Genomic DNA, 21583 nt, shown 5'->3' with positions numbered 1-21583 from the left:
CAGACTTGAAAAGGCTACCCACCTTAAGGTACGCAGAAAATGTCCTTCTGCTCATGCGCAGAAGTGGGCATGAGTCAAACTTTAATGGATAAATGTCAGATGTCATTGTTGTTTTGTTTTTTTAAAACATGTTTTTAATTGCGGCTGTAATGAAGTGACTAGAACATGCTTGTATCCATTCATCGGGCTACACGGTGACCAAATAAAACATAAATACAAGAAATCTGGAAAAGCCAAAACATTTTAAAAGTATCACATTACATTATAAATTACTGTCAATTTTTGTTTTATATAAATGAAAGCAGATTATTTTGGCCAGAAAAATACAATTCATAAGCCTTCGTCAACAATATACTGTATTGTCATTTTCTTGAATCATAAAGGAAACACGTTGAATGTTGTTACATGCAATATAAGACATACGTTCAAAAGTACTTAAAGAAGTAATTACGGCAACCCAAAAAAAAAGCAGAAATATGTTCAGCCCGTTTCTAATACTTGTATTATTTACAGCAACGTTGCATCAAGGCGCCTTCGTCAAAGAAGACTGCACGGAACAATCACTGAAACAGGTACTGCATGTTAGCTATCATGCCATCATAGCTCCTTAATCATGTTATTCATCTTAACGTTGGCACAAATTCCCTTGCCCGGATTTCTGAAAGCACACGTGTATACATTTTGAGATATACTTCCCAAATGAAAGAATAAAAAAGAAAAACAATGCGCCATATTTTTTAAAGCAATTAAATCGAATGCATTGAAACAAAAATAAAAATGTTGGCTACACTTTAAAATGTGATGTATAGTGGACGTTCTGTACCCTCTATTAGCTAGCAGGTGAATTCGCTGATGTAAAGGTAAATGCTGGTATCTCCACAACTGAGGTTCTGAGAAGCAGAATGGCAGTGCAGTTAGCAGAACCCAGCCTTTGTGCTCTGTTTTCCAGCTCTCTGTTACCCAAATAACAATGTTATGTTAGCATATTGGTTTATCGGACACCTGTGTTACCATTGTGCTGGAAAATTGGGCATTAACTGTATTAAGACAATCAAGCAATTGATCATGAAACATCCTGGTCCGAATGGGACATTAGAAAATCTCTGGGCATTAATAAAAAAAAGTAGCCCACAGTCACTAATGGTTACTTTTCATGACAAACAGTTTTTTTGTATTTCCTAAGGGGTCATTTTTGGTAACATATATTACAAATGGTGTTTTTTTATTTTTTGTAATTAATTGTATTTTAATCATTAAGATTTTTACAATCAGAAAAGTAGCTTAGTTTTGTAAAAGAAGCAGAAGTTCGAAAATAAAAATTTGAGCAGAGTGCCATCCATCAACGTGTCATTAAAGACATTTGTTCAGTCTCTTAGGGGGTAATTCATAGAATTCAGCGCACAAGAGGCGCACGCGGCTGGCGCACAGTGAGCGCGTGCGAATCCCTGCGCCAGCCGCGGGCGCTAAAATCCATTTCCGCACACAGCGTATTCATGGATTCCAGCCACCAAAACCAGCCGTGGCGCACAGTGGCGCAGCGACCCTGCAGCAGCGCAAGTTACGCCCCCAAGAACGCCTCTCGCGCAGGGAAAAGCCATCAATATACCCAATCCAGCGCAAAGGGCTGCGCTAACCCTGTACCAGCACGGCAAGCGGGCTACGTGTATCACTGGGGTGCGCGGGAAGTACCTCACGCGATTGGCCCCGTGCGAGCAGGGTACGTGTATTTCAGGGGTGCCCGGGAAGTACCACACGCGATTTCTGTCGGGTACGCGTATCTCAGGGGTGCGCAGGAAGTGCCACACGAGATTACAGCAGGGTACGTGTATTTCAGGGGTGCGCAGGAATTTCCACACGCGATTGGGGGTACGCGTATCTCAGGGGTGCGCAGGAAGTGCCACACGCGATTTCCGCAGGGTACGCGTATCTCATGGGTGCGCGGGAATTTCCACACGCGATTGGGCCCGTGCGAGCAGGATATGCATATCTCAGGGGTGCGCAGGAAGTGCCACACGCGATTTCAGCAGGGTACGTGTATTCCAGGGGTGCGCGGGAAGTTCCACACGCGATTCTATCAGGGTACGTGTATTACAGGGGTGCGCGGGGAGCACCACACGTGAATTGCACGTGTGGGTCCTCCCAGGTGTTCCCTCTACACCCTCCACGGCCCCTGCAGGTGGCTCACACCACAGGGGCCTACCCTGCACATGTCCTGCAGGCACACCATCCACCATGGCCATGACCCCCAGCCAACCCACATGTCAACTTGCACTACTGCCCACCAACGCATGTCCCCCTGCACCCCAGTCACCAGGGGCACCCTCCACCAGGCCCCACCCATGTCTCCCAGCACCCCCACCCCCCAGCAGTGCAGGGGCACCCACCACCAGGCCCCCACCCATGTTTCCCACCACCCCCACCCCCCAGCCACCAGGGGCACCCACCACAAGGCCCCCACCCATGTCTCCCACGACCCCCACCCCCCAGCAGTGCAGGGGCAGCCTCCACCAGGCCCCCACCCATGTCTCCCACCACCCCCAGCCCCCAGCACTGTGGGGCACCTGCCAGCAGGCCCCCACCCATGTCCAACTCATGTTCCCCACCACCCCCACCCCCCAGCACTGTGGGGCACCTGCCAGCAGGCCCCCACCCATGTCCAACAAATGTTCCCCACCACCCCACCCCCCAGCAGTGCAGGGGCAGCCTCCACCAGGCCCCCACCCATGTCTCACACCACCCCCACCCCCCAGCCACCAGGGGCAGCCTCCACCAGGCCCCCGCCCATGTCTCCCACCACCCCCACCCCACCAGTCACCAGGGGCAGCCTCCACCAGGCCCCCACCCATGTCTCCCACCACCCCCACCCCCCAGCAGTGCAGGGGCAGCCTCCACCAGGCCCCCACCCATGTCTCACACCACCCCACCCCCCAGCCACCAGGGGCAGCCTCCACCAGGCCCCCACCATTGTCTCCCACCACCCCCACCCCCCCAGTCACCAGGGGCAGCCTCCACCAGGCCCCCACCCATGTCTCCCACCACCCCCACCCCCCAGCACTGTGGGGCACCTGCCAGCAGGCCCCCACCCATGTCTCCCACCACCCCCACCCCCCAGCAGTGCAGGGGCAGCCTCCACCAGGCCCCCACCCATGTCTCCCAGCACCCCCACCCCCCCAGTCACCAGGGGCAGGCTCCACCAGGCCCCCACCCATGTCTCCCACCACCCCCACCCCCCCAGTCACCATGGGCAGCCTCCACCAGGCCCCCACCCATGTCTCCCACCACCCCCACCCCCCAGCACTGTGGGGCACCTGCCAGCAGGCCCCACCCATGTCCAACGCATGTTCCCCACCACCCCCACCCCCCAGCAGTGCAGGGTCAGCCTCCACCAGGCCCCCACCCATGTCTCACACCACCCCCACCCCCCAGCACTGTGGGGCACCTGCCAGCAGGCCCCCACCCATGTCCAACTCATGTTCCCCACCACCCCCACCCCCCAGCACTGTGGGGCACCTGCCAGCAGGCCCCACCCATGTCCAACGCATGTTCCCCACCACCCCCACCCCCCAGCAGTGCAGGGGCAGCTGCCACCAGGCCCCCACCCATGTCTCCCAGCACCCCCACCCCCCAGCCACCAGGGGCAGCCTCCACCAGGCCCCCACCCATGTCTCCCACCACCCCCAACCCCCCCAGTCACCAGGGGCAGCCTCCACCAAGCCCCCACCCATGTCTCCCACCACCCCCACCCCCCAGCAGTGCAGGGGCAGCCTCCACCAGGCCCCCACCCATGTCTCACACCACCCCCACCCCCCAGCCACCAGGGGCAGCCTCCACCAGGCCCCCACCCATGTCTCCCACCACCCCCACCCTCCAGGCACCAGGGGCAGCCTCCACCAGGCCCCCACCCATGTCTCCCACCACCCCCACCCCCCAGCAGTGCAGGGGCACCCACCACCAGGCCCCCACCCATGTCTCCCACCACCCCCACCCCCCAGCAGTGCAGGGGCAGCCTCCACCAGGCCCCCACCCATGTCTCCCAGCACCCCCACCGCCCAGCACTGTGGGGCACCTGCCAGCAGGCCCCCACCCATGTCCAACTCATGTTCCCCACCACCCCCAACCCCCAGAACTGTGGGGCACCTGCCAGCAGGCCCCCACCCATGTCCAACTCATTTTCCCCACCAACCCCACCCCCGAGCACTGTGGGGCACCTGCCAGCAGGCCCCCACCCATGTCCAACTCATGTTCCCCACCACCCCCACCCCCCAGCAGTGCAGGGGCACCCACCACCAGGCCCCCACCCATGTCTCTTACCACCCCCACCCCGCAGCACTGTGGGGCACCTGCCAGCAGGCCCGACCCATCTCCAACGCATGTTCCCCACCACCCCCACCCCCCAGCAGTGCAGGGGCAGCCTCCACCAGGCCCCCACCCATGTCTCACACCACCCCAACCCCCCAGCCCTGTGGGGCACCTGCCAGCAGGCCCCCACCCATGTCCAACTCATGTTCCCCACCACCCCCACCCCCCAGCACTGTGGGGCACCTGCCAGCAGACCCCCACCCATGTGCAACTCATGTTCCCCAGCCAACATGTCATCACAATCTAGATCCCTGGTCCCTATGGTCAGCCTCCAAATGCAAAACATCCACCCGAGTATTGCATCCACCCACACATAATTTGCAATTACATCACAGAACACCAATTGCAAGTTCCGAAACAAACACATTTCCCTCACATACACCCAATGGGTGTCAGTGAATCTCAAAACACATATCATGAAATGCATGAAACCAATGAGATACCACACATTGAAGTTCACCAAAAAAAATATGTATTAAAGGAAACATAAATAGAATAAAAAATGAAGAAACAGAAACGTGAATGTACAAAAATCAAAAGAAGCATGTCCGTTAAAAAAAGCAAAACCAAAAATAAAATTCCAAAGTAATGTTGTCCAAAGTCAATGTCCACAAAACAAAATCCAATGGGAAATAAAAAAGAAAGCCATTGCTCCATGGTTAAAAAGTGAAAAAAAAATACAATCCATCTGTGAACTATGTACATGGGAACAAGCCAGGGTCCATTATCCCAACAAAATAAAGGAAACCTATCTAACTACACTAACTAATAAAATAAACTATATACAAAAATGTGGCCAATGTCCGAAAGATCCAAATAAAATAAAAACAAAAATGAAACCTAACACTGCCTACATAACTATGTACAAGGGCAGCGGGCTAGTTTCACAGCTCACTTGTGGATGTCCCGGGCCAGGGCATCATCGAACTCCTCCTCAATGTCCCGGAGGCGGTCCTCCTCCATGGCCCCGAGGGTCCGCAGGGCCGTCGACGTCTCCACCTCCAAACCCCTATGGATTGCCTCGAGGCACTCGGCCTGCCTCAGGGCCCTCCGCATGGAGTTCTCCGCCCTGACCATTGTGAGCCGTGCCTCTTCCGCCCGCTGCCGCTCCGCATCTATGGCGTGGCCCAACCGCTGCCACACGGAAGACACTCTCTGTCCTGGGTCCTCCTGCCCTCCGGCCGATGCCTGCCCCTCCGATGTTGAAGGCCCCGAGCCTTCATGGCTCCCACCACGTTGCTGCTGCTGCTGTGCCTCTGCCCGTGCACTGCCTCCTCTGCCTGCACATCCTCCGCCGGCTGGGGTGCAGTCGTTGATGTGGCCACCCCTGCTGGACGTCCGACTCCCGACTGTGGCAGGGATGGCTCCTCCACCAGCCTGGCCGCACCGTCAGAGGCAGCTCCACAGGGCACCCAGGTGACTGATGGGTGGGAAGATGGCACAGAGGACGACTGGCGCGTAGGGGGTCCAGTTGAGGAGGGGGTCGGAGCAAGCCCCATCAGACGGAGGAATCCGGCCTGGGTGACCTGTCCCAGCAGGCTGACGTGGTCAACGAGCCATTCGAGATGACTTGCAGTCTCTTCATGAAAATACTGCAGGTCACCTCGCATGGCCCGTTGACACAACGCCACACCAGCCAGGACAGGCTCAACCCGGACCTGGATAGCCACGTCCACAGGCAGAGGAAGGCCAGTTGACGTGAGCTCATCCCCTGCCTGAAAACGGGTCTGGACGTAGGCATCCCTGCTGGTGCAAGATGATGCAGGGACAGGATCAGGGACAGGATTGCACACAGGCACCTCCGCGGCGGCCTGTGCTGCCTCCTGTCCCTGGTCCTGCACTGCACCTCTAGCACCAGTGGGATCCCCACCTCCAGACCCCGTCTCTGGTGCTTGCACGGCCTCCTCCTCCACCAAACCCCCCACCAACCTGGATGACTCCGTGCCATCTTCCCCTGTTGGGCCCTGTGGGGTCCCAGCTGCCCCTTCTGCTACCGAGGAGTCCAACTCCAACCTCCGCCTCTTGGACCTCCCCCCGGCAGCTGCGGCCTGGGACGCGGCACCGGACTCCTCACTCCCCGACGAGATGACAACATGGGAGGGGAGCCGGGCCTTGCGTCTCCGGCTGGCGGTGGGATCCCCGCCGCTGTGCTCCACAGCACCTTCTCCACCCTCTTCATCAGTTGACGCTGCAGACAAGGAGAAACAGAACACAGGCATCAGGGCACTGTACAATGGACACATACACACATGACAGTTGTACATGAGTGGCATTGGCAAACCTCAGACATGTCATCACAATCCCCAACACACATGTCGTTACAACTCGCACACATGAGCCATACCACAGCCATATCGCAACTGCCACCACCATCCATACACATACAACAGCATGAGCAGCCAAAGGTGAGCCAGACATCACATGCAACACAGGAAGTGCACCACACATGTACACACACCACCACACTTGCATGCATGTGTACACCTCTGCCAAGTGTCACACTGTTCAGACGGGCATCCATGTCACATCTGCCAATCAGGCTTCCACATACCGCTGTCACATGCATCCATGTTGAATCACTGTTGCACCCTTGTCAAATACACACACATGCACATGTACACAGTGCTGATAAATGCAGCCGAAAACAACATACATGCGTGACATCACGGACATGTCTACTTACATACACATTCATCCAAACATGTGTGCCCACACAACTGCATTTGGCATGCAAGCCTACACACAAAAGCACCATCCATGTCTCACACATTACAGCCCTCGCATGTGTCAGCCCCACGGCCCTGTACACCCCCACCCATACTCGAGCCCATACAAACAGATGTGCAACCTGCACACTACTGAATAATCACCACACGCACTGCTCACAATCAGGATGCATGTACACTCACCGCTTGACTCCAGAAGGGTCTGCTTCTCAAGGACCTGGACGTGGAGCGCTGGGGATATGCGTTCCAGCACCCTCATTTGTTCTTCCGACAAGTGGCCCCGGCGCCCCTTGGCATCCGCTGCCTTCAAGAGGCGCCGGGCCTTGTTCAGGGTCCTGGACCTGAAGTCCTCCCAGCGCTTCTTGACATGTTGTAAGTCGCGGACTGCCACCCCCTCCGCGTTGATGGCAGTCACGATGTCAGTCCAGATCCGAGTCCGTCCTTCCTTGTCGGCGCGGGAACTTCCGAAGAGGGCATCATACTGCCCCAGGACTTGCTTCACCAGGACACCAACTTCGGTGGCACTGAAGCTGGTGCCCCTCTGCCTCTCTGGCCGGGGGTTGTCAGTGGTCCCAGATGGTGTTTGCCCCGACATGACAACCCCAGAGGCAGGAGTGGGTGGGCAACTGGGTCCTGGGGCTGGGCTGTGGAGCGATGGAATCCCAGTCGGGAGTCTTCGGTTCCAGCAGGGGTGGTCACAGCAACAGCACCCCTGGCTGATGTGCAGGCAGCAAATGGCAGGGCACGTGGGCAGCAGGCAGTCAGGCAGCAGCAGATGGCAGGTGGGAGCGTGCTCGGGGCTCTGGTTGGCAGTAGTTCGGCCTTCTGGGCAGGAGCGTGGTCTTCCGTGTGCTTACGCGTGGCCAGCTTGATACGGAGTGATTTGGCACGTGAAAAATCTGCACGTCAGCGTGTAATTCAAGGAAAGGCCCTTAGCGGGTAAGCGCGTCTGCACGCATACGCATTTTCATTGGACAGAAGGCCCCTCAAGCGCAAGCGCCCCTGTGACGTGACGCGTACAGACGTGCATGGGCATTTCAGCGCGCGTGAAAAACTGCACGTCCGCGTGTAATACGAGGAAAGGGCCCATGCGCGTAAACGCGCGTGAAAAACTGCACGTCCGCATGTAATACGAGGAAAGGGCCCATGCGCGTAAGTGACGTGACGCGCGCGTGCGTTTCCCTCAGCACGGGTTAAAGGTGAGCGGGCCCAGCAGTTCGCTGTACGTGCCTTTCGTGGAGACCGACGTGTGTTGCTGCTTCCTGTTGTTTCGCGCGCCATTACAACTTCACAGCTATCAAGGACGTATCTCTTCTTTTGGCGGGGGTATTGGCTACGCGTGTTTTTCTGCATCGCGCTAGTCAGACGGTGAGTCACACACACTCTTTTTCCCACTGCGGGTGCCCCTGTGTATCGCACCCATTTTCGATGTCACAGTAGCCTGCGTGTCCCACGCGTACGCGTTATTCGTGTTACTGGGTGCCACCGCGTACTGCGGGAGGTTGAATCCACGCACGTAGGCTGCAGGGTTGCGTGCACGGTTTTACTGCAGTTTTGGGGTGCCTGAGCGTTGCGTGACCCGTCACCACATCACCGGGGTCACATACAGCCCTGCAGGTGCAGGGGGGCTGTTAACATCTTGCTTCCCACCGCCTTCACCTCAATTCCCCAGGTCAATTGTGGTGTACACCTTCCATTGGCACCACTCCATCTGTGCCAGCACTACTACATATGTGCCATGGTTGGGAGGCCACCAAAGGTGAGGGGTGCCTCAGCTGGGCGTACTCCTCGTGGCGGGCGTGTTCGGGGACGTGGCCGTGGTGACCAGGGAGTAGGGGGACTCCAGGGTGTCCAGGGCAGCCACAGAGGGGGAAGAGGCAGGGGTACGCCACTTGAGCACAATGTTGTGCCATGTGTCGGTGCAGCCATGCCACCACCCCCTGTGGTTCCGGGGGATGCAGCTCCTGCATCTGGCACTGGCACCCATATGACCCGGCAGTCCGTTCCATCGACTGCCACGGGCCCAAGGGTAGTGGTAGCTGCAGGTGCAGCTGTTGACACCGCCACCCAGGCTCAGGGTCTGCCAGCGCAGGCTGCGTTGGCACTTGAAGAGCCCTTGGTAGATCTCCAACAGGCCAGGGGGGAAACCATAGGGGCAGGCCATGTTGCGGAACATGTCAGTTCATTCGGCCATGAGGTGCGCACGGCGCAGGAGTGCAAAAAGTGTTGTAATGACATCAAACGCAGCACTAAGGCTAAGTGTGCCTCTAATTACAACTTGACTCTGGTGACTGGCGGTGGGCCTGCACCAGAGGAGGAAGAACTCACTCCGCATGAGGCTCTCGTTACGGAGTTCATACCACCTGAATTGGTCGAAGGAGTGGGAGAGAAGCTGGACTTTGATGCCCAGTCCAGTGAGTGTTGATGCGTGTTTGTTGAGGACGTGTGTGTTTCACTTGTTGGATGTGTTGTGCATGATTGCTGCTACATGTGACGTGTACATGGTTCTGATGTGTAAGTAATGCAATGCTACCGTCATGCATGTCTCCTCTGCCTGCATGAGGGACTCCATGTAGGCATGCTCCCTTGCCCCTCCTCCGCCACTCTGCACCCCAGTTCCACCTTTGCACTGGTCTGCTTCAATCTTGCCAATGTGTACTTTCTTGTTCATGTGTCCTGTGTAGATGCTAACTTCCAGCGTAGAATCTGCCAGACATATGCCGTGTGGTACAGCCTTAGTACTTGATGCAGGGTATCTCACTTTGCTGTGCATGGGTCAGATGTCCCGCAGGGACATGAGTGCCCATTCATGCTCCATGTGCATTGCACGCATGCCCCTATGTGTCCTTGACTGGATGATCACTGTAATATAAGTCATTGGTTACATACATTGCCTGCCATCTCATCAGCCTTCCCATGTCAACTGTGGCTCAGTCCTGCGTTGCACACATGTTTAGGCTCTGACAATCTGTGTGGCTCACAGGCCTCAGCCTGTTCAATGGCCAATGACTCTGTCCAACTCTTGCTGTGTCTTCTTCACACGTGGGCGGCCTCAGGAGTTTCCATCATGTGTCCTGCCCATTGTCCCAGCATCATTTGCAGTGTTGTAATTTGAATCACATTAAGCTGTTGATGCCAGTCAACACTGCCTGTCAATACACAGGTGTATGGTCAGCCTTTTGATACCATGCTAGGCATCCCTGCTTTGGTACTGGGGTGGAGGGGTGCTTGGCTTCTAGACATGGTACACATTGAATGCACAATGCACGTGATGTCTGAATTTGACATTGCACTGCCTTCACATTTCCTGGCACACACCATGTAGTGCTTGTACATGTAGGTAGTGAGTGGCGTACACATTTTCTGCACTGCATAGACCCACTTCCATGGAAAGTGCCACCTTTCAACAGGTCTGATCACAGAAGCTATTCAAAGTATACCCAGCATGCATGCCAGGTCATATGTTGTGTGTCACATGTCTGCCGGATGCCTTTGCTGTCGGTGTGTGTGTGTGTCGTGTGCTTCTGACATGTGTATTGACCTTTTTCTCTCTATTTTTCAGGTGATGACGCAATGGAGGCGGAGGATGGTGTTGTCATGCCAGACACAGGGTTGGTAACACCACATCAACCCAGCACTAGTTGGGGTCGTGGGGTGGTAGGCCACGAAAACCCCCAATTGCTGCAGTCCATCTTGTCTCTGGCTGCCTATGAGTCCAGCCTTGATGACGACTCTGACGTCCATGTTGAGTTGGATGAGCATCAAGTCCATGTGTCAGGGGTGAGTGATTCTGATGTGGACACTCCTCTGTCTGCGACACCTGCACTGAGGGATCAGACAGTCTTGGTTCCTCCGCCCGTGGTGGATCGGGACGCAGGGTCACCCTCCACACCAGTCACTGATGTGCCTGGGACATCACGTCGATGGGGGCATGTAGTCGTGCAGCCGCATGCGGTGCCAACACAGTGAGGACCCCCGGTCCTTGGGTCCCGCAGGGGTCAAGCCCGGCAACGTGGTCGCCGCGCGCAACCGCTGTATACTGAGTGGGAGCAAGACATGACTGCCAATTCCGAACGGCAGGGGGCAGCAATGGAGAACATCGCTGAGAGCATGGAGCGTGTGGCCCGATCTGTGCTCCCCACTGCTAGGCAGGTGCTTCTCCAGCAGCAGGCGGCACGGTCCACGGCCCGCTCGCTCAGGCTGGGCATGGCGGCTTCAGACAGGGCACGCCAGGCTGAAATGTCGTCTCTGCGTCAAGCAATTGCTGCTCACGCAGAGGCGCACATGGATGCCCTGAGGGAGGAGTATGCTTCCCTCAGATCCACTCTGGGTGTCCTTATGATGTCCCAGAGGCAGCAGAGGAGAGATTTGCACAACTTGAGCGTACCATCTCGGCTGAGCTACAGGCTTGCCAGGAGGTGCAGCGGTTGTCCAGCCAGGCCTTGCAGGAGGAACTCCGTGTTACACGTGCTACCTTGCAAGAGGAAGCACGTGTATCACGTGAGGTTCTGCATGCAGACCTACGTCACATCGCCACACAGAACCAGGCTCACCCGTCCGGCAGACTTGCTGCCGACGAGGGGCAAGCTGCGGCTAGGCGTGGCCAGGCTACTGTGCCACGACCTCCTTTCCAGGATGAGCCAGACTCGGACGACCATCTATCTCCCACATAGGTCGTGCTGTGCAGGCGTTGAGCCCATGGAGGATTTTTTTTTGGCTCAGCATCATCGCATGTGGATGTTGAGCAGCACCCTGTACCTCCCCCCTCCTGGGTGCCTCCCCTCCCCCCCGGGTCGTATGTGGCCATTTTTGATTTTTCTTTTAGTTTAGTTAGTTAAGTTTCTGTTTGATAGTTAGTTTAAATAGGTAATGTAGGTTTTCCATAGTTAGTGTAATTAGTTAATAGTTGATTTAGTTTAAAATTGCTAATCTATTGTGTTTTCATGTGACGGTGCGGTGCTTTGTGGCTTTTGAAGGTATCCACTGTCTGTTCCAGCTGGGCCCTTCATGGTTGTCTTGTGTATGTGTTTGCTGCTTGGGGTCCTTGACTCACATATGCCACTCCTGCCTCCCTTATCCATGGGCTCGCAAGGATGGTTCGGTGTTACAGCATTTTACACAAGGGCTTTGGACTGTCATATCTGTGGCATGTCTGGTGCTGTGTGGCTTGTGTTGACACCCCTAGTGGGGATGATTTAGGTGTCATTGTCCACTGTTCAGCTTTTGCTAGATGGGGTGTGTCATGATTAATGTGGACATTGATTGCTATGCATTGTGTAGTATGTTTCATATCTTTCCTGTACATGTGCTTGTTGCAAATCATGCTGTAGATAGTGTTCCACACTTTGGATGTGAAAGACGGACTGATGGTGTGATTTGTGATGTGACTCTCTGACATGGTCAAGTAATGAGATGCCTGATGAGACACACACAGATGACTTTTAATCATGTGTTTCATGCCGGTTCTGCAGGGGGATGAGCCTCCAGAGCACCTTTGCCAGCAGACATGGCCCATTGGATGACGGAATTCTGGACCCGTTTGTTGATGCCCACATGCACATGTGTGCACAAGCAGAGGCACAGTGATTGCAGCCCCACATCCTAGAACTGCTGACATGTTCCAAGGAACTCCAGGCAAGGTGAGCATCACAGGGGGGCCACGACACAGCAAAGCTTGCACCAGGCGAGTTGCACATGCAGGCTTAGTCACAGCACTGAGGGTGAGCTTAGACGAATATTGGTGTTGAAGCACACAATGCAGCTCAGATGTGTTTGTGGACTGATGGCTGTTGATAGTAGGGTTGTCTGGGACACATGCAGGGGCAGTGGCACATACCCTCCGGTACATCAAGGTCCATTGAGGCACTTGTACCAACCATGTAGCCTTCCGAGACATGGAAAGGGGCAGCTCACAGGGACATACAGCAAGGGACATACTCGGGTGCAGTGCATGTCTTTTCCACGTACTTCATGATAAATGCACTGCCAACTTTGTTTCGGTCATGGTGGTACGCAACTTGCTCTGTAGTCATGGCTTGCTATATGGGTCTGTCTGCTTGCCCAGGGAACATTGCATGTTGTGTGAATTGTGACACATTGGTGTTCCATTTGCCACGCACCCACCAGCGGCTGCCTTACTGCATTGACAGTGTATGACCCGTCATAGGGGTGATGTTATATATGGGTACGAAGCATCAACCACAGATTGTCTGTTTGTAGAGTAGTTTGTTGCTATGGGGCATGTTTGGTGTTGTGTTTTTGTGTAATTGGCACGTACAGGTTGTTGACTGTGGCTCTCTTTGCAGCATTGCAGTGCTCCTGTAACCGGACCTGAGAGTGCGCAGGCAGGAGGCCAGCACTCAAAACCAGAGCTAAGTGTCTTGTTGTTTTTCTTACGAACTGCTCTGCATATGCTTGCTGGGGAGTGTACTGATGCATGGATGTATGTGTGGTTCAATTTGGTATGTTTTTTTTCTCCCTAATCACCCGTCATCCTATGCAATTTTGAAACCTATACCCGGTGTTCCTGCTTCCCGTGCCTATCCAAGCAACGTTCCCTGACCCTCTTTCTCCACTGGGGTTGCGGATGCCTGTGTAAGCCCCGAACTTGCAGGCGCCAAAACCCTAGAGGGGGTGGTTGGTTCTTACCACTCTTGAGCCTGGACTAGAGAAGGCCATGACAATGATGTCCAAGTTTGTTTGGATTGTGTATGTGTTCATGCAGGTTGTACATTTTCGTGCATTCCCTAGTTTCATGTGTCATTCCTCCTCCCCTCTCCTGCCACTCATTCCAGTCATCCAGTGTGTCAACACCTGTCCCGACTGCATATCCCTGAACCTCATTCCCCACCAGCGTCTCAGGGGCCTGTGTGAGTTTGACCGTGCAGGCACCCGGGACATGGTGGGGGTGGTTGTTTCGTGACACTCCCGCGCCTGTACAGGGGACCTGTGACAGTACACATCCATTCATGGTGCATCATCCTATGTCATGTACCACACATGTCTCACATCCTGTCGTGACATTGTTTTGCTGTGCTACCTTGCTGCCTTTGTGAGGTACTGCTACGTCAAGTCATCTACTGGAGGGTGTTTGGGTTCGTTTTTATGCCTTGGATTTTGTGATTTTGGAAATGAGTGTGGATTCTGAGGGTTCAGGCATCTTTTTACACACAAGGTGGGATAAGGTGACGAAGGGTAAAGGTGATCCTGTGGCCAGGTGGAATTGAGGTTTGGAGGCTCCATGACCCAGGTGCAGTTGTTCAGTGGGTCATGGTCATTTGTGAGGGAGGGGGGAGTTGTTGTTGATAGTTGCCTTGCCCTGCAGTGTGATGGGAACTCTGACATAGTAATGGTGGTATCCTATGTACATGTTGTGTTCTGCTGATCAATGCCTGTTCATGTGTTGTGTTTTCCTTTCAGGTGCGAGGGGATAGTTGTGGTTTGACATGCTGGGGTGTACACATGGTGGATGTTCACATGTGATGTGTAGGGAACACTGATGGTCACTTGAGTGCACATGCATGTGGAGTGCATGTCCTTGCAGAACCACACACTTGCACTCTGATGCACTACATGTACTCCCACCCTTGCATATCCACGTGTAAACTGTTTGCCTTCCGGTGCCCACTGTGTCCCGGCAGCACATGTTCTGTGACCGATCATGGATCCAGTACATGCCTAATTTGATGTTTGACGTGGTCTGTCACTTAGACGTGATGCTCAGGGTGTGCATCACACACAATGGCTGTTCACTGTGCTGTGCGCTGAGCAGTGTGATGCAGGAGTAGGACACTGCACACATGAGCTGCAGTGTTGATTTTGCAATGCATAATGTGCATGTAGACAGGCATTCATTGTGATTTTACGTCTACGACTGTTGTAATGCATTTGGAAATGACTTATTTTGGGTGGGAGATTTTGTTGGTCTGTCATTTCATCTGATTCCGGGTCAGGCAGCAGTGTCCGATGCCACTGTACATTTAGGACATGGCAATGTGTACCTTATAGTTACTGCATTGGTGTATGGGTATTGCGTGCCATGTCATGTTGATGTTTGGGAGGGTTTGGGTGACATGACAGTGATGGCCATGGCCTGTTTTGCAGGTGTGTGTGATGCACACCTTGCATGTCCGGGTCATCCGCTTCTCAGAGCAACTAGCTGGGGGTAGATTTCTCTCCGCAGTAGGGCCCCCCCCCTGGAACAGACTTCCGGCCTGACTTGAACTTGGGGAATCATCTCCATTTCTGGAAGCACCTCAAGACCTTCCTCTTTGCTTCTGCTTACTGTCTGCCTCTCCCTTGCAGAATTCTCCACTGGAACTGCACAGGAGCTGCAACTGGGCCACTCTCACCGACCTCGGTCCCTGGCCCAGCCACTCTCCACTTGCACTGCCTCCCTGGCATCCCCTGCACTGCAGTACTGTCTCTCTATCCCTACAGCCCTCCCATCCCAGCACTTGTCTGCACTTACCTTTGTAGTTGCCACCAGGCGACCTATGTATTATTTTTTTGGGCTACTTCCCCTGTACTGGACTCCCCCCCACCCTTCCCCTTGCACTTTTCCCATTCCCCCTACCCCTGCACTTGCACGATCTCAATGACACCTGGCCTAGTAGTACCGTTCTCTGTGTTCCCTTGTTCCCCCCTCCCTGCCTCATTGCACCTTGGAATACTTGTGTATGGCCCATATCATGTCATATGTCATATGTGTGCCTTTTGGTCACACAGGATAGCTTGTGTTTAAGTAGCTAGGGATGCAGACGATGTGGCACTTCCATGGCAACTATCTCAGGGTGGTAGGGTTGTGACAGTTAACTGTCTCTTTGTCATCATCGATTGTCACCTGGTGTGTGCCAGGCCTGTGTGCACTCCGCAGGGGTGGTAGTTTAGGTGAAAAATGTGGCCACAAGCTGGGTCCGGGCTTCCTCGCCATGTGCCCTGTCCCCTCCCATGGGCAGCGCCTGTGCCTGTGGTTGGGGATGTGGGGGCACCACCATGTCCACCGGGACGCCCTGCCGTGTTGCAACATTGTGCAGGACACATGCTGCCACAATTATCCTGCACACTACTGGTGGTGCATAGAGTAGTTGCCCACCAGAGCGGTCAAGGGAGCGGAAACGTGACTTGAGCACTCCAAATGTGCCTCCACTATGCCACTGGTTGCAATATGGGCGGCGTTGTATCTTACCTGGGGTGGTGTGGTGGGGTTCCGGATTGGCGTCATCATGTGGTTGCTCAGAGGGTAGGCACTGTCTCCTGGGGAGGTGATAATAGTTGAGATTATTAGGGTTTGGATATTTGTCTGTGTGTGACTTGCATGCATGTGCAAGGGCATTTGTACTGACCTAAGAGCCATGTGTCGCCATGCTGCCCAGCTTCCAGGGCCCGGCTCAGGGCGGACATTCTGTATATGAAACTGTCATGGGTGGAGCCAGGGTAGTTTGCATAGACAGAGGTGATGATTCCCTTTGCATCACATACCACCTGTACATTGATGGAATGCCAGTGCTTGCGGTTTCGGTAGATGTGCTCAATGTCCCTAGGTGGACGTAGGGCCACATGGGTGCAATCTATGGCACCGAGCACTTTGGGGAAGTGTGCCACCCTGAAAAAATCCAGGACAACGGCCTGCCTTTCTGCGGGTGTTCTGGGCATGTATATGTGCCTGCGGACTGAGGGGCGCGCTGTCATGATTGCCAGTACCTGGTGTAGGCAGCGTGACTGCGTGGCCTGTGAGACCCCCCCCACTATGGCAGTGGTCCGCTGAAATGACCCAGAGGCCAAATAATGCAGGACATTGAGCAGCTTCTCCAAGGGGCTCAATGCTTGGGAGCAAAGGGTGGGGGATGTGAGGTCATCTTCCCACTCCCTGACCAGGTCTAGGATGATATGGGGTGGAAACCTATACCTGCCATAGACCTGATCGTCAGGCATCCCAAAAAGGCTTGTCCGTAGTGCGAAAATGCGTGCCCTGGCTATTCTCCTCCTCCTGCGGTGTCCCGCGATCAGTGCAGCGACAAATGGGGCATTCATCGTAGCTGTATATACGCGTTTGTTGTTTGCGCGCACTTTTATGCTGTGCGCGGGGACGGCTCTGCCTGCCTTCGTGTGGGCGGACGCGTTGACGCCTGTGCACATCTTTTGCAGTGCGCGGGTTTCCCGTATTCGGATACGGTCCGAGTGTCATCGCATGTGATCGGAGGGGAGTGAGCGTACACGCACTGGCCTGGGTACGTGTGTTTCGGGGTGCGCGGGAAGTTCCACACGCGATTCGCCTGGGTACGTGTGTTCCGGGGTGCAGGGAACTTTCACACGCGATTGGTGGAAATCCACGTGTGTTCTGTCATCACGTGCAATGAGGCAAACACCTGCGGCCGTCACGTCACAGACACGCTCACGCGCTAAGGGCCTTTGGTCCAATGAAATCGCATATGCGTGCTGCCGTGCATACGCGCTAAGGGCCTTTCCACGTATTACACGCGGACGTGCAGTTTTCCACGCGCGCTTACGTGCATGGGCCCTTTCCTCGTATTACACGCGGACGTGCAGTTTTTCACGTGCGCTGAAATGCCCATGCTCGTCTGTACGCGTCACGTCACAGGGGCGCTTGCGCTTGAGGGGCCTTCTGTCCAATAAAAAATGCGTATGCGTGCAGACGCGCTTACGCGCTGAGGGCCTTTCCTCGAATTACACGCTGACGTGCAGATTTTTCACGTGCCAAATCACTCCGTATCAAGCTGGCCACGTGTAAGCACATGAAAGACCATGCTCCTGCCCAGAAGGCCGAACTACTGCCCCCCAGAGCCCCGAGCACGCTCCCACCTGCCACCTGCTGCTGCCTGACTGCCTGCTGCCCACGTGCCTTGCCATTTGCTGCCTGCACATCAGCCAGGGGTGCTGTTGCTGTGACCACCCCTGCTGGAACCGAAGACTCCCGACTGGGATTCCATCGCTCCACAGCCCAGCCCCAGGACCCAGTTGCCCACCCACTCCTGCCTCTGGGGTTGTCATGTCGGGGCAAACACCATCTGGGACCACTGACAACCCCGGCCAGAGAGGCAGAGGGGCACCAGCTTCAGTGCCACCGAAGATGGTGTCCTGGTGAAGCAAGTCCTGGGGCAGTATGATGCCCTCTTCAGAAGTTCCCGCGCCGACAAGGAAGGACGGACTCGAATATGGTCTGACATCGTGACTGCCATCAACGCGGAGGGGGTGGCAGTCCGTTACTTACAACATGTCAAGAAGCACTGGGAGGACTTCAGGTCCAGGACCCTGAACAAGGCCCGGCGCCTCTTGAAGGCAGCGGATGCCAAGGGGCGCCGGGGCCACTTGTCGGAAGAACAGATGAGGGTCCTGGAACGCATATCCCCAGCGCTCCACGTCCAGGTCCTTGAGAAGCAGACCCGTCTGGAATCGAGCGGTGAGTGTACATGCATCCTGATTGTGAGCAGTGCGTGTGGTGATTATTCAGTAGTGTGCAGGTTGCACATCTGTTTGTATGGGCTCGAGTATGGGTGGGGGTGTACAGGGCCGTGGGGCTGACACATGCGAGGGCTGTAATGTGTGAGACATGGATGGTTCTTGTGTGTGTAGGCTTGCATGCCAAATGCAGTTGTGTGGGCACACAAGTTTGGATGAATGTGTATGTAAGTAGACATGTCCGTGATGTCACGCATGTATGTTGTTTTCGGCTGCATGTATCAGCACTGTGTACAACATGTGCATGTGTGTGTATTTGACAAGAGTGCAACAGTGATGCAACAACGATGCATGTGACAGCGGTATGTGGAAGCCTGATTGGCAGATGTGACATGGATGCCCGTCTGAACAGTGCGACACTTGGCAGAGGTGTACACATGCATGCAAGTGTGGTGGTGTGTGTACATGTGTGGTGCACTTCCTGTGTTGCATGTGATGTCTGGCTCACCTTTGGCTGCTCATGCTGTTGTATGTGTATGGATGGTGGTGGCAGTTGCGATATGGCTGTGGTATGGCTCATGTGTGCGAGTTGTAATGACATGTGTGTTGGGGATTGTGATGACATGTCTGAGGTTTGCCAATGCCACTCATGTACAACTGTCATGTGTGTATGTGTCCATTGTACAGTGCCCTGATGCCTGTGTTTTGTTTCTCCCTGTCTGCAGCGTCAACTGATGAAGAGGGCGGAGAAGGTGCTGTGGAGCACAGCGGCGGGGATCCCACTGCCAGTCGGAGACGCAAGGCCCGGCTCCCCTCCCATGTTGTCATCTCGTCGGGGAGTGAGGATTCCGGTGCCGCATCCCAGGCCGCAGCTGCCGGGGGGAGGTCCAAGAGGCGGAGGTTGGAGTTGGACTCCTCGGCAGCAGAAGGGGCAGCTGGGACCCCACAGGGCCCAACAGGGGAAGATGGCACGGAGTCATCCAGGTTGGTGGGGGGTTTGGTGGAGGAGGAGGCCGTGCAAGCACCAGAGACGGGGTCTGGAAGTGGGGATCCCACTGGTGTAGTGGTGTAGTGCAGGACCAGGGACAGGAGGCAGCACAGGCCGCCGCGGAGGTGCCTGTGTGCAATCCTGTCCCTGATCCTGTCCCTGCATCATCTTGCATCAGCAGGGATGCCTACGTCTAGACCCGTTTTCAGGCAGGGGATGAGCTCACGTCAACTGGCCTTCCTCTGCCTGCGGACGTGGCTATCCAGGTCCGGGTTGAGCCTGTCCTGGCTGGTGTGGCGTTGCGTCAACGGGCCATGCGAGGTGACCTGCAGTCTTTTCATGAAGAGACTGCACGTCATCTCGAATGGCTCGTTGACCACGTCAGCCTGCTGGGACAGGTCACCCAGGCCGGATTCCTCCGTCTGATGGGGCTTGCTCCGACTCCCTCCTCAACTGGACCCCCTACGCGCCAGTCGTCCTCTGTGCCATCTTCCCACCGATCAGTCACCTGGGTGCCCTGTGGAGCTGCCTCTGACGGTGCGGCCAGGCTGGTGGAGGAGGAATCCCTGCCACAGTCGGGAGTCGGACGTCCAGCAGGGGTGGCCACATCTACGACTGCACCCCAGCCGGCGGAGGATGTGCAGGCAGCAGGAGGCAGTGCACGGGCAGAGGCACAGCAGCAGCAGCAACGTGGTGGGAGCCATGAAGGCTCGGGGCCTTCAACATCGGAGGGGCAGGCAACGACCGGAGGACAGGAGGACCCAGGACAGAGAGTGTCTTCCGTGTGGCAGCGGTTGGGCCACGCCATAGATGCGGAGCGGCAGCGGGCAGAAGAGGCACGGCTCACAATGGTCAGGGCAGAGAACTCCATGCGGAGGCCCCTGAGGCGGGCCGAGTGCCTCGAGGCAATCCACAGGGGTTTGGAGGTGGAGACGTCGACGGCCCTGCGGACCCTCGGGGCCATGGAGGAGGACCGCCTCCGGGACATTGAGCAGGAGTTCGATGATGCCCTGGCCCGGGACATCCACAAGTGAGCTGTGAAACTAGCCCGCTGCCCTTGTACATATTTATGTAGGTAGTGTTAGGTTTCATTTTTGTTTTTATTTTATTTGGACCTTTCGGACATTGGCCACATTTTTGTATATAGTTTATTTTATCAGTTAGTGTAGTTAGATAGGTTTCCTTTATTTTGTTGGGATAATGGACCCTGGCTTGTTCCCATGTACATAGTTCACAGTTGGATTGTATTTTTTTTTCACTTTTTAACCATGGAGCAATGGCTTTCTTTTTTATTTCCCATTGGATTTTGTTTTGTGGACATTGACTTTGGACAACATTACTTTGGAATTTTATTTTTGGTTTTGCTTTTTTTAACGGACATGCTTCTTTTGATTTTTGTACATTCACGTTTCTGTTTCTTCATTTTTTATTCTATTTATGTTTCCTTTAATACATATTTTTTTTCGTGAACTTCAATGTGTGGCATCTCATTGGTTTCATGCATTTCATGATATGTGTTTTGAGATTCACTGACACCCATTGGGTGTATGTGAGGGAAATGTGTTTGTTTCGGAACTTGCAATTGGTGTTCTGTGATGTAATTGCAAATTATGAGTGGGTGGATGCAATACTCGGGTGGGTGTTTTGCATTTGGAGGCTGACCATAGGGACCAGGGATCTAGATTGTGATGACATGTTGGCTGGGGAACATGAGTTGCACATGGGTGGGGGCCTGCTGGCAGGTGCCCCACAGTGCTGGGGGGTGGGGGTGGTGGGGAACATGAGTTGGACATGGGTGGGGGCCTGCTGGCAGGTGCCCCACGGTGCTGGGGGTGGGGGTGGTGGGGAACATGAGTTGGACATGGGTGGGGGCCTGCTGGCAGGTGCCCCACAGTGCTGGGGTGTGGGGGTGCTGGGAGACATGGGTGGGGGCCTGGTGGAGGCTGCCCCTGGTGGCTGGGGGTGGGGGTGCTGGGAGACATGGCTGGGGGCCTGGTGGTGGGTGCCCCTGCACTGCTGGGGGGTGGGGGTGGTGGGAGACATGGGTGGGGGCCTGGTGGAGGCTGCCCCTGGTGACTGGGGGGTGGGGGTG

At 55.1% G+C, this 21583-nt stretch overlaps 1 protein-coding gene across 1 annotated transcript in view; it reads left to right on the top strand.

Moving 5' to 3' along the window:
* LOC138528089 (uncharacterized) overlaps nucleotides 1-21583 on the top strand; it is an 840778-nt gene that overhangs the window by 479674 nt on the left and 339521 nt on the right. Inside the window, exon 10 of the mRNA XM_069639536.1 lies at nucleotides 514-572. Within this exon, the coding sequence (XP_069495637.1) occupies nucleotides 514-572 (59 nt within the window). The remainder of the gene's footprint in view (nucleotides 1-513; nucleotides 573-21583) is intronic.

This window comes from Ambystoma mexicanum, chromosome 7q, assembly GCF_040938575.1.
Source record: "Ambystoma mexicanum isolate Mex_15411 chromosome 7q, UKY_AmexF1_1, whole genome shotgun sequence".
In the NCBI taxonomy this organism is placed as follows: domain Eukaryota; kingdom Metazoa; phylum Chordata; class Amphibia; order Caudata; family Ambystomatidae; genus Ambystoma; species Ambystoma mexicanum.
This window is presented reverse-complemented; position numbering and strand designations above follow the sequence as displayed.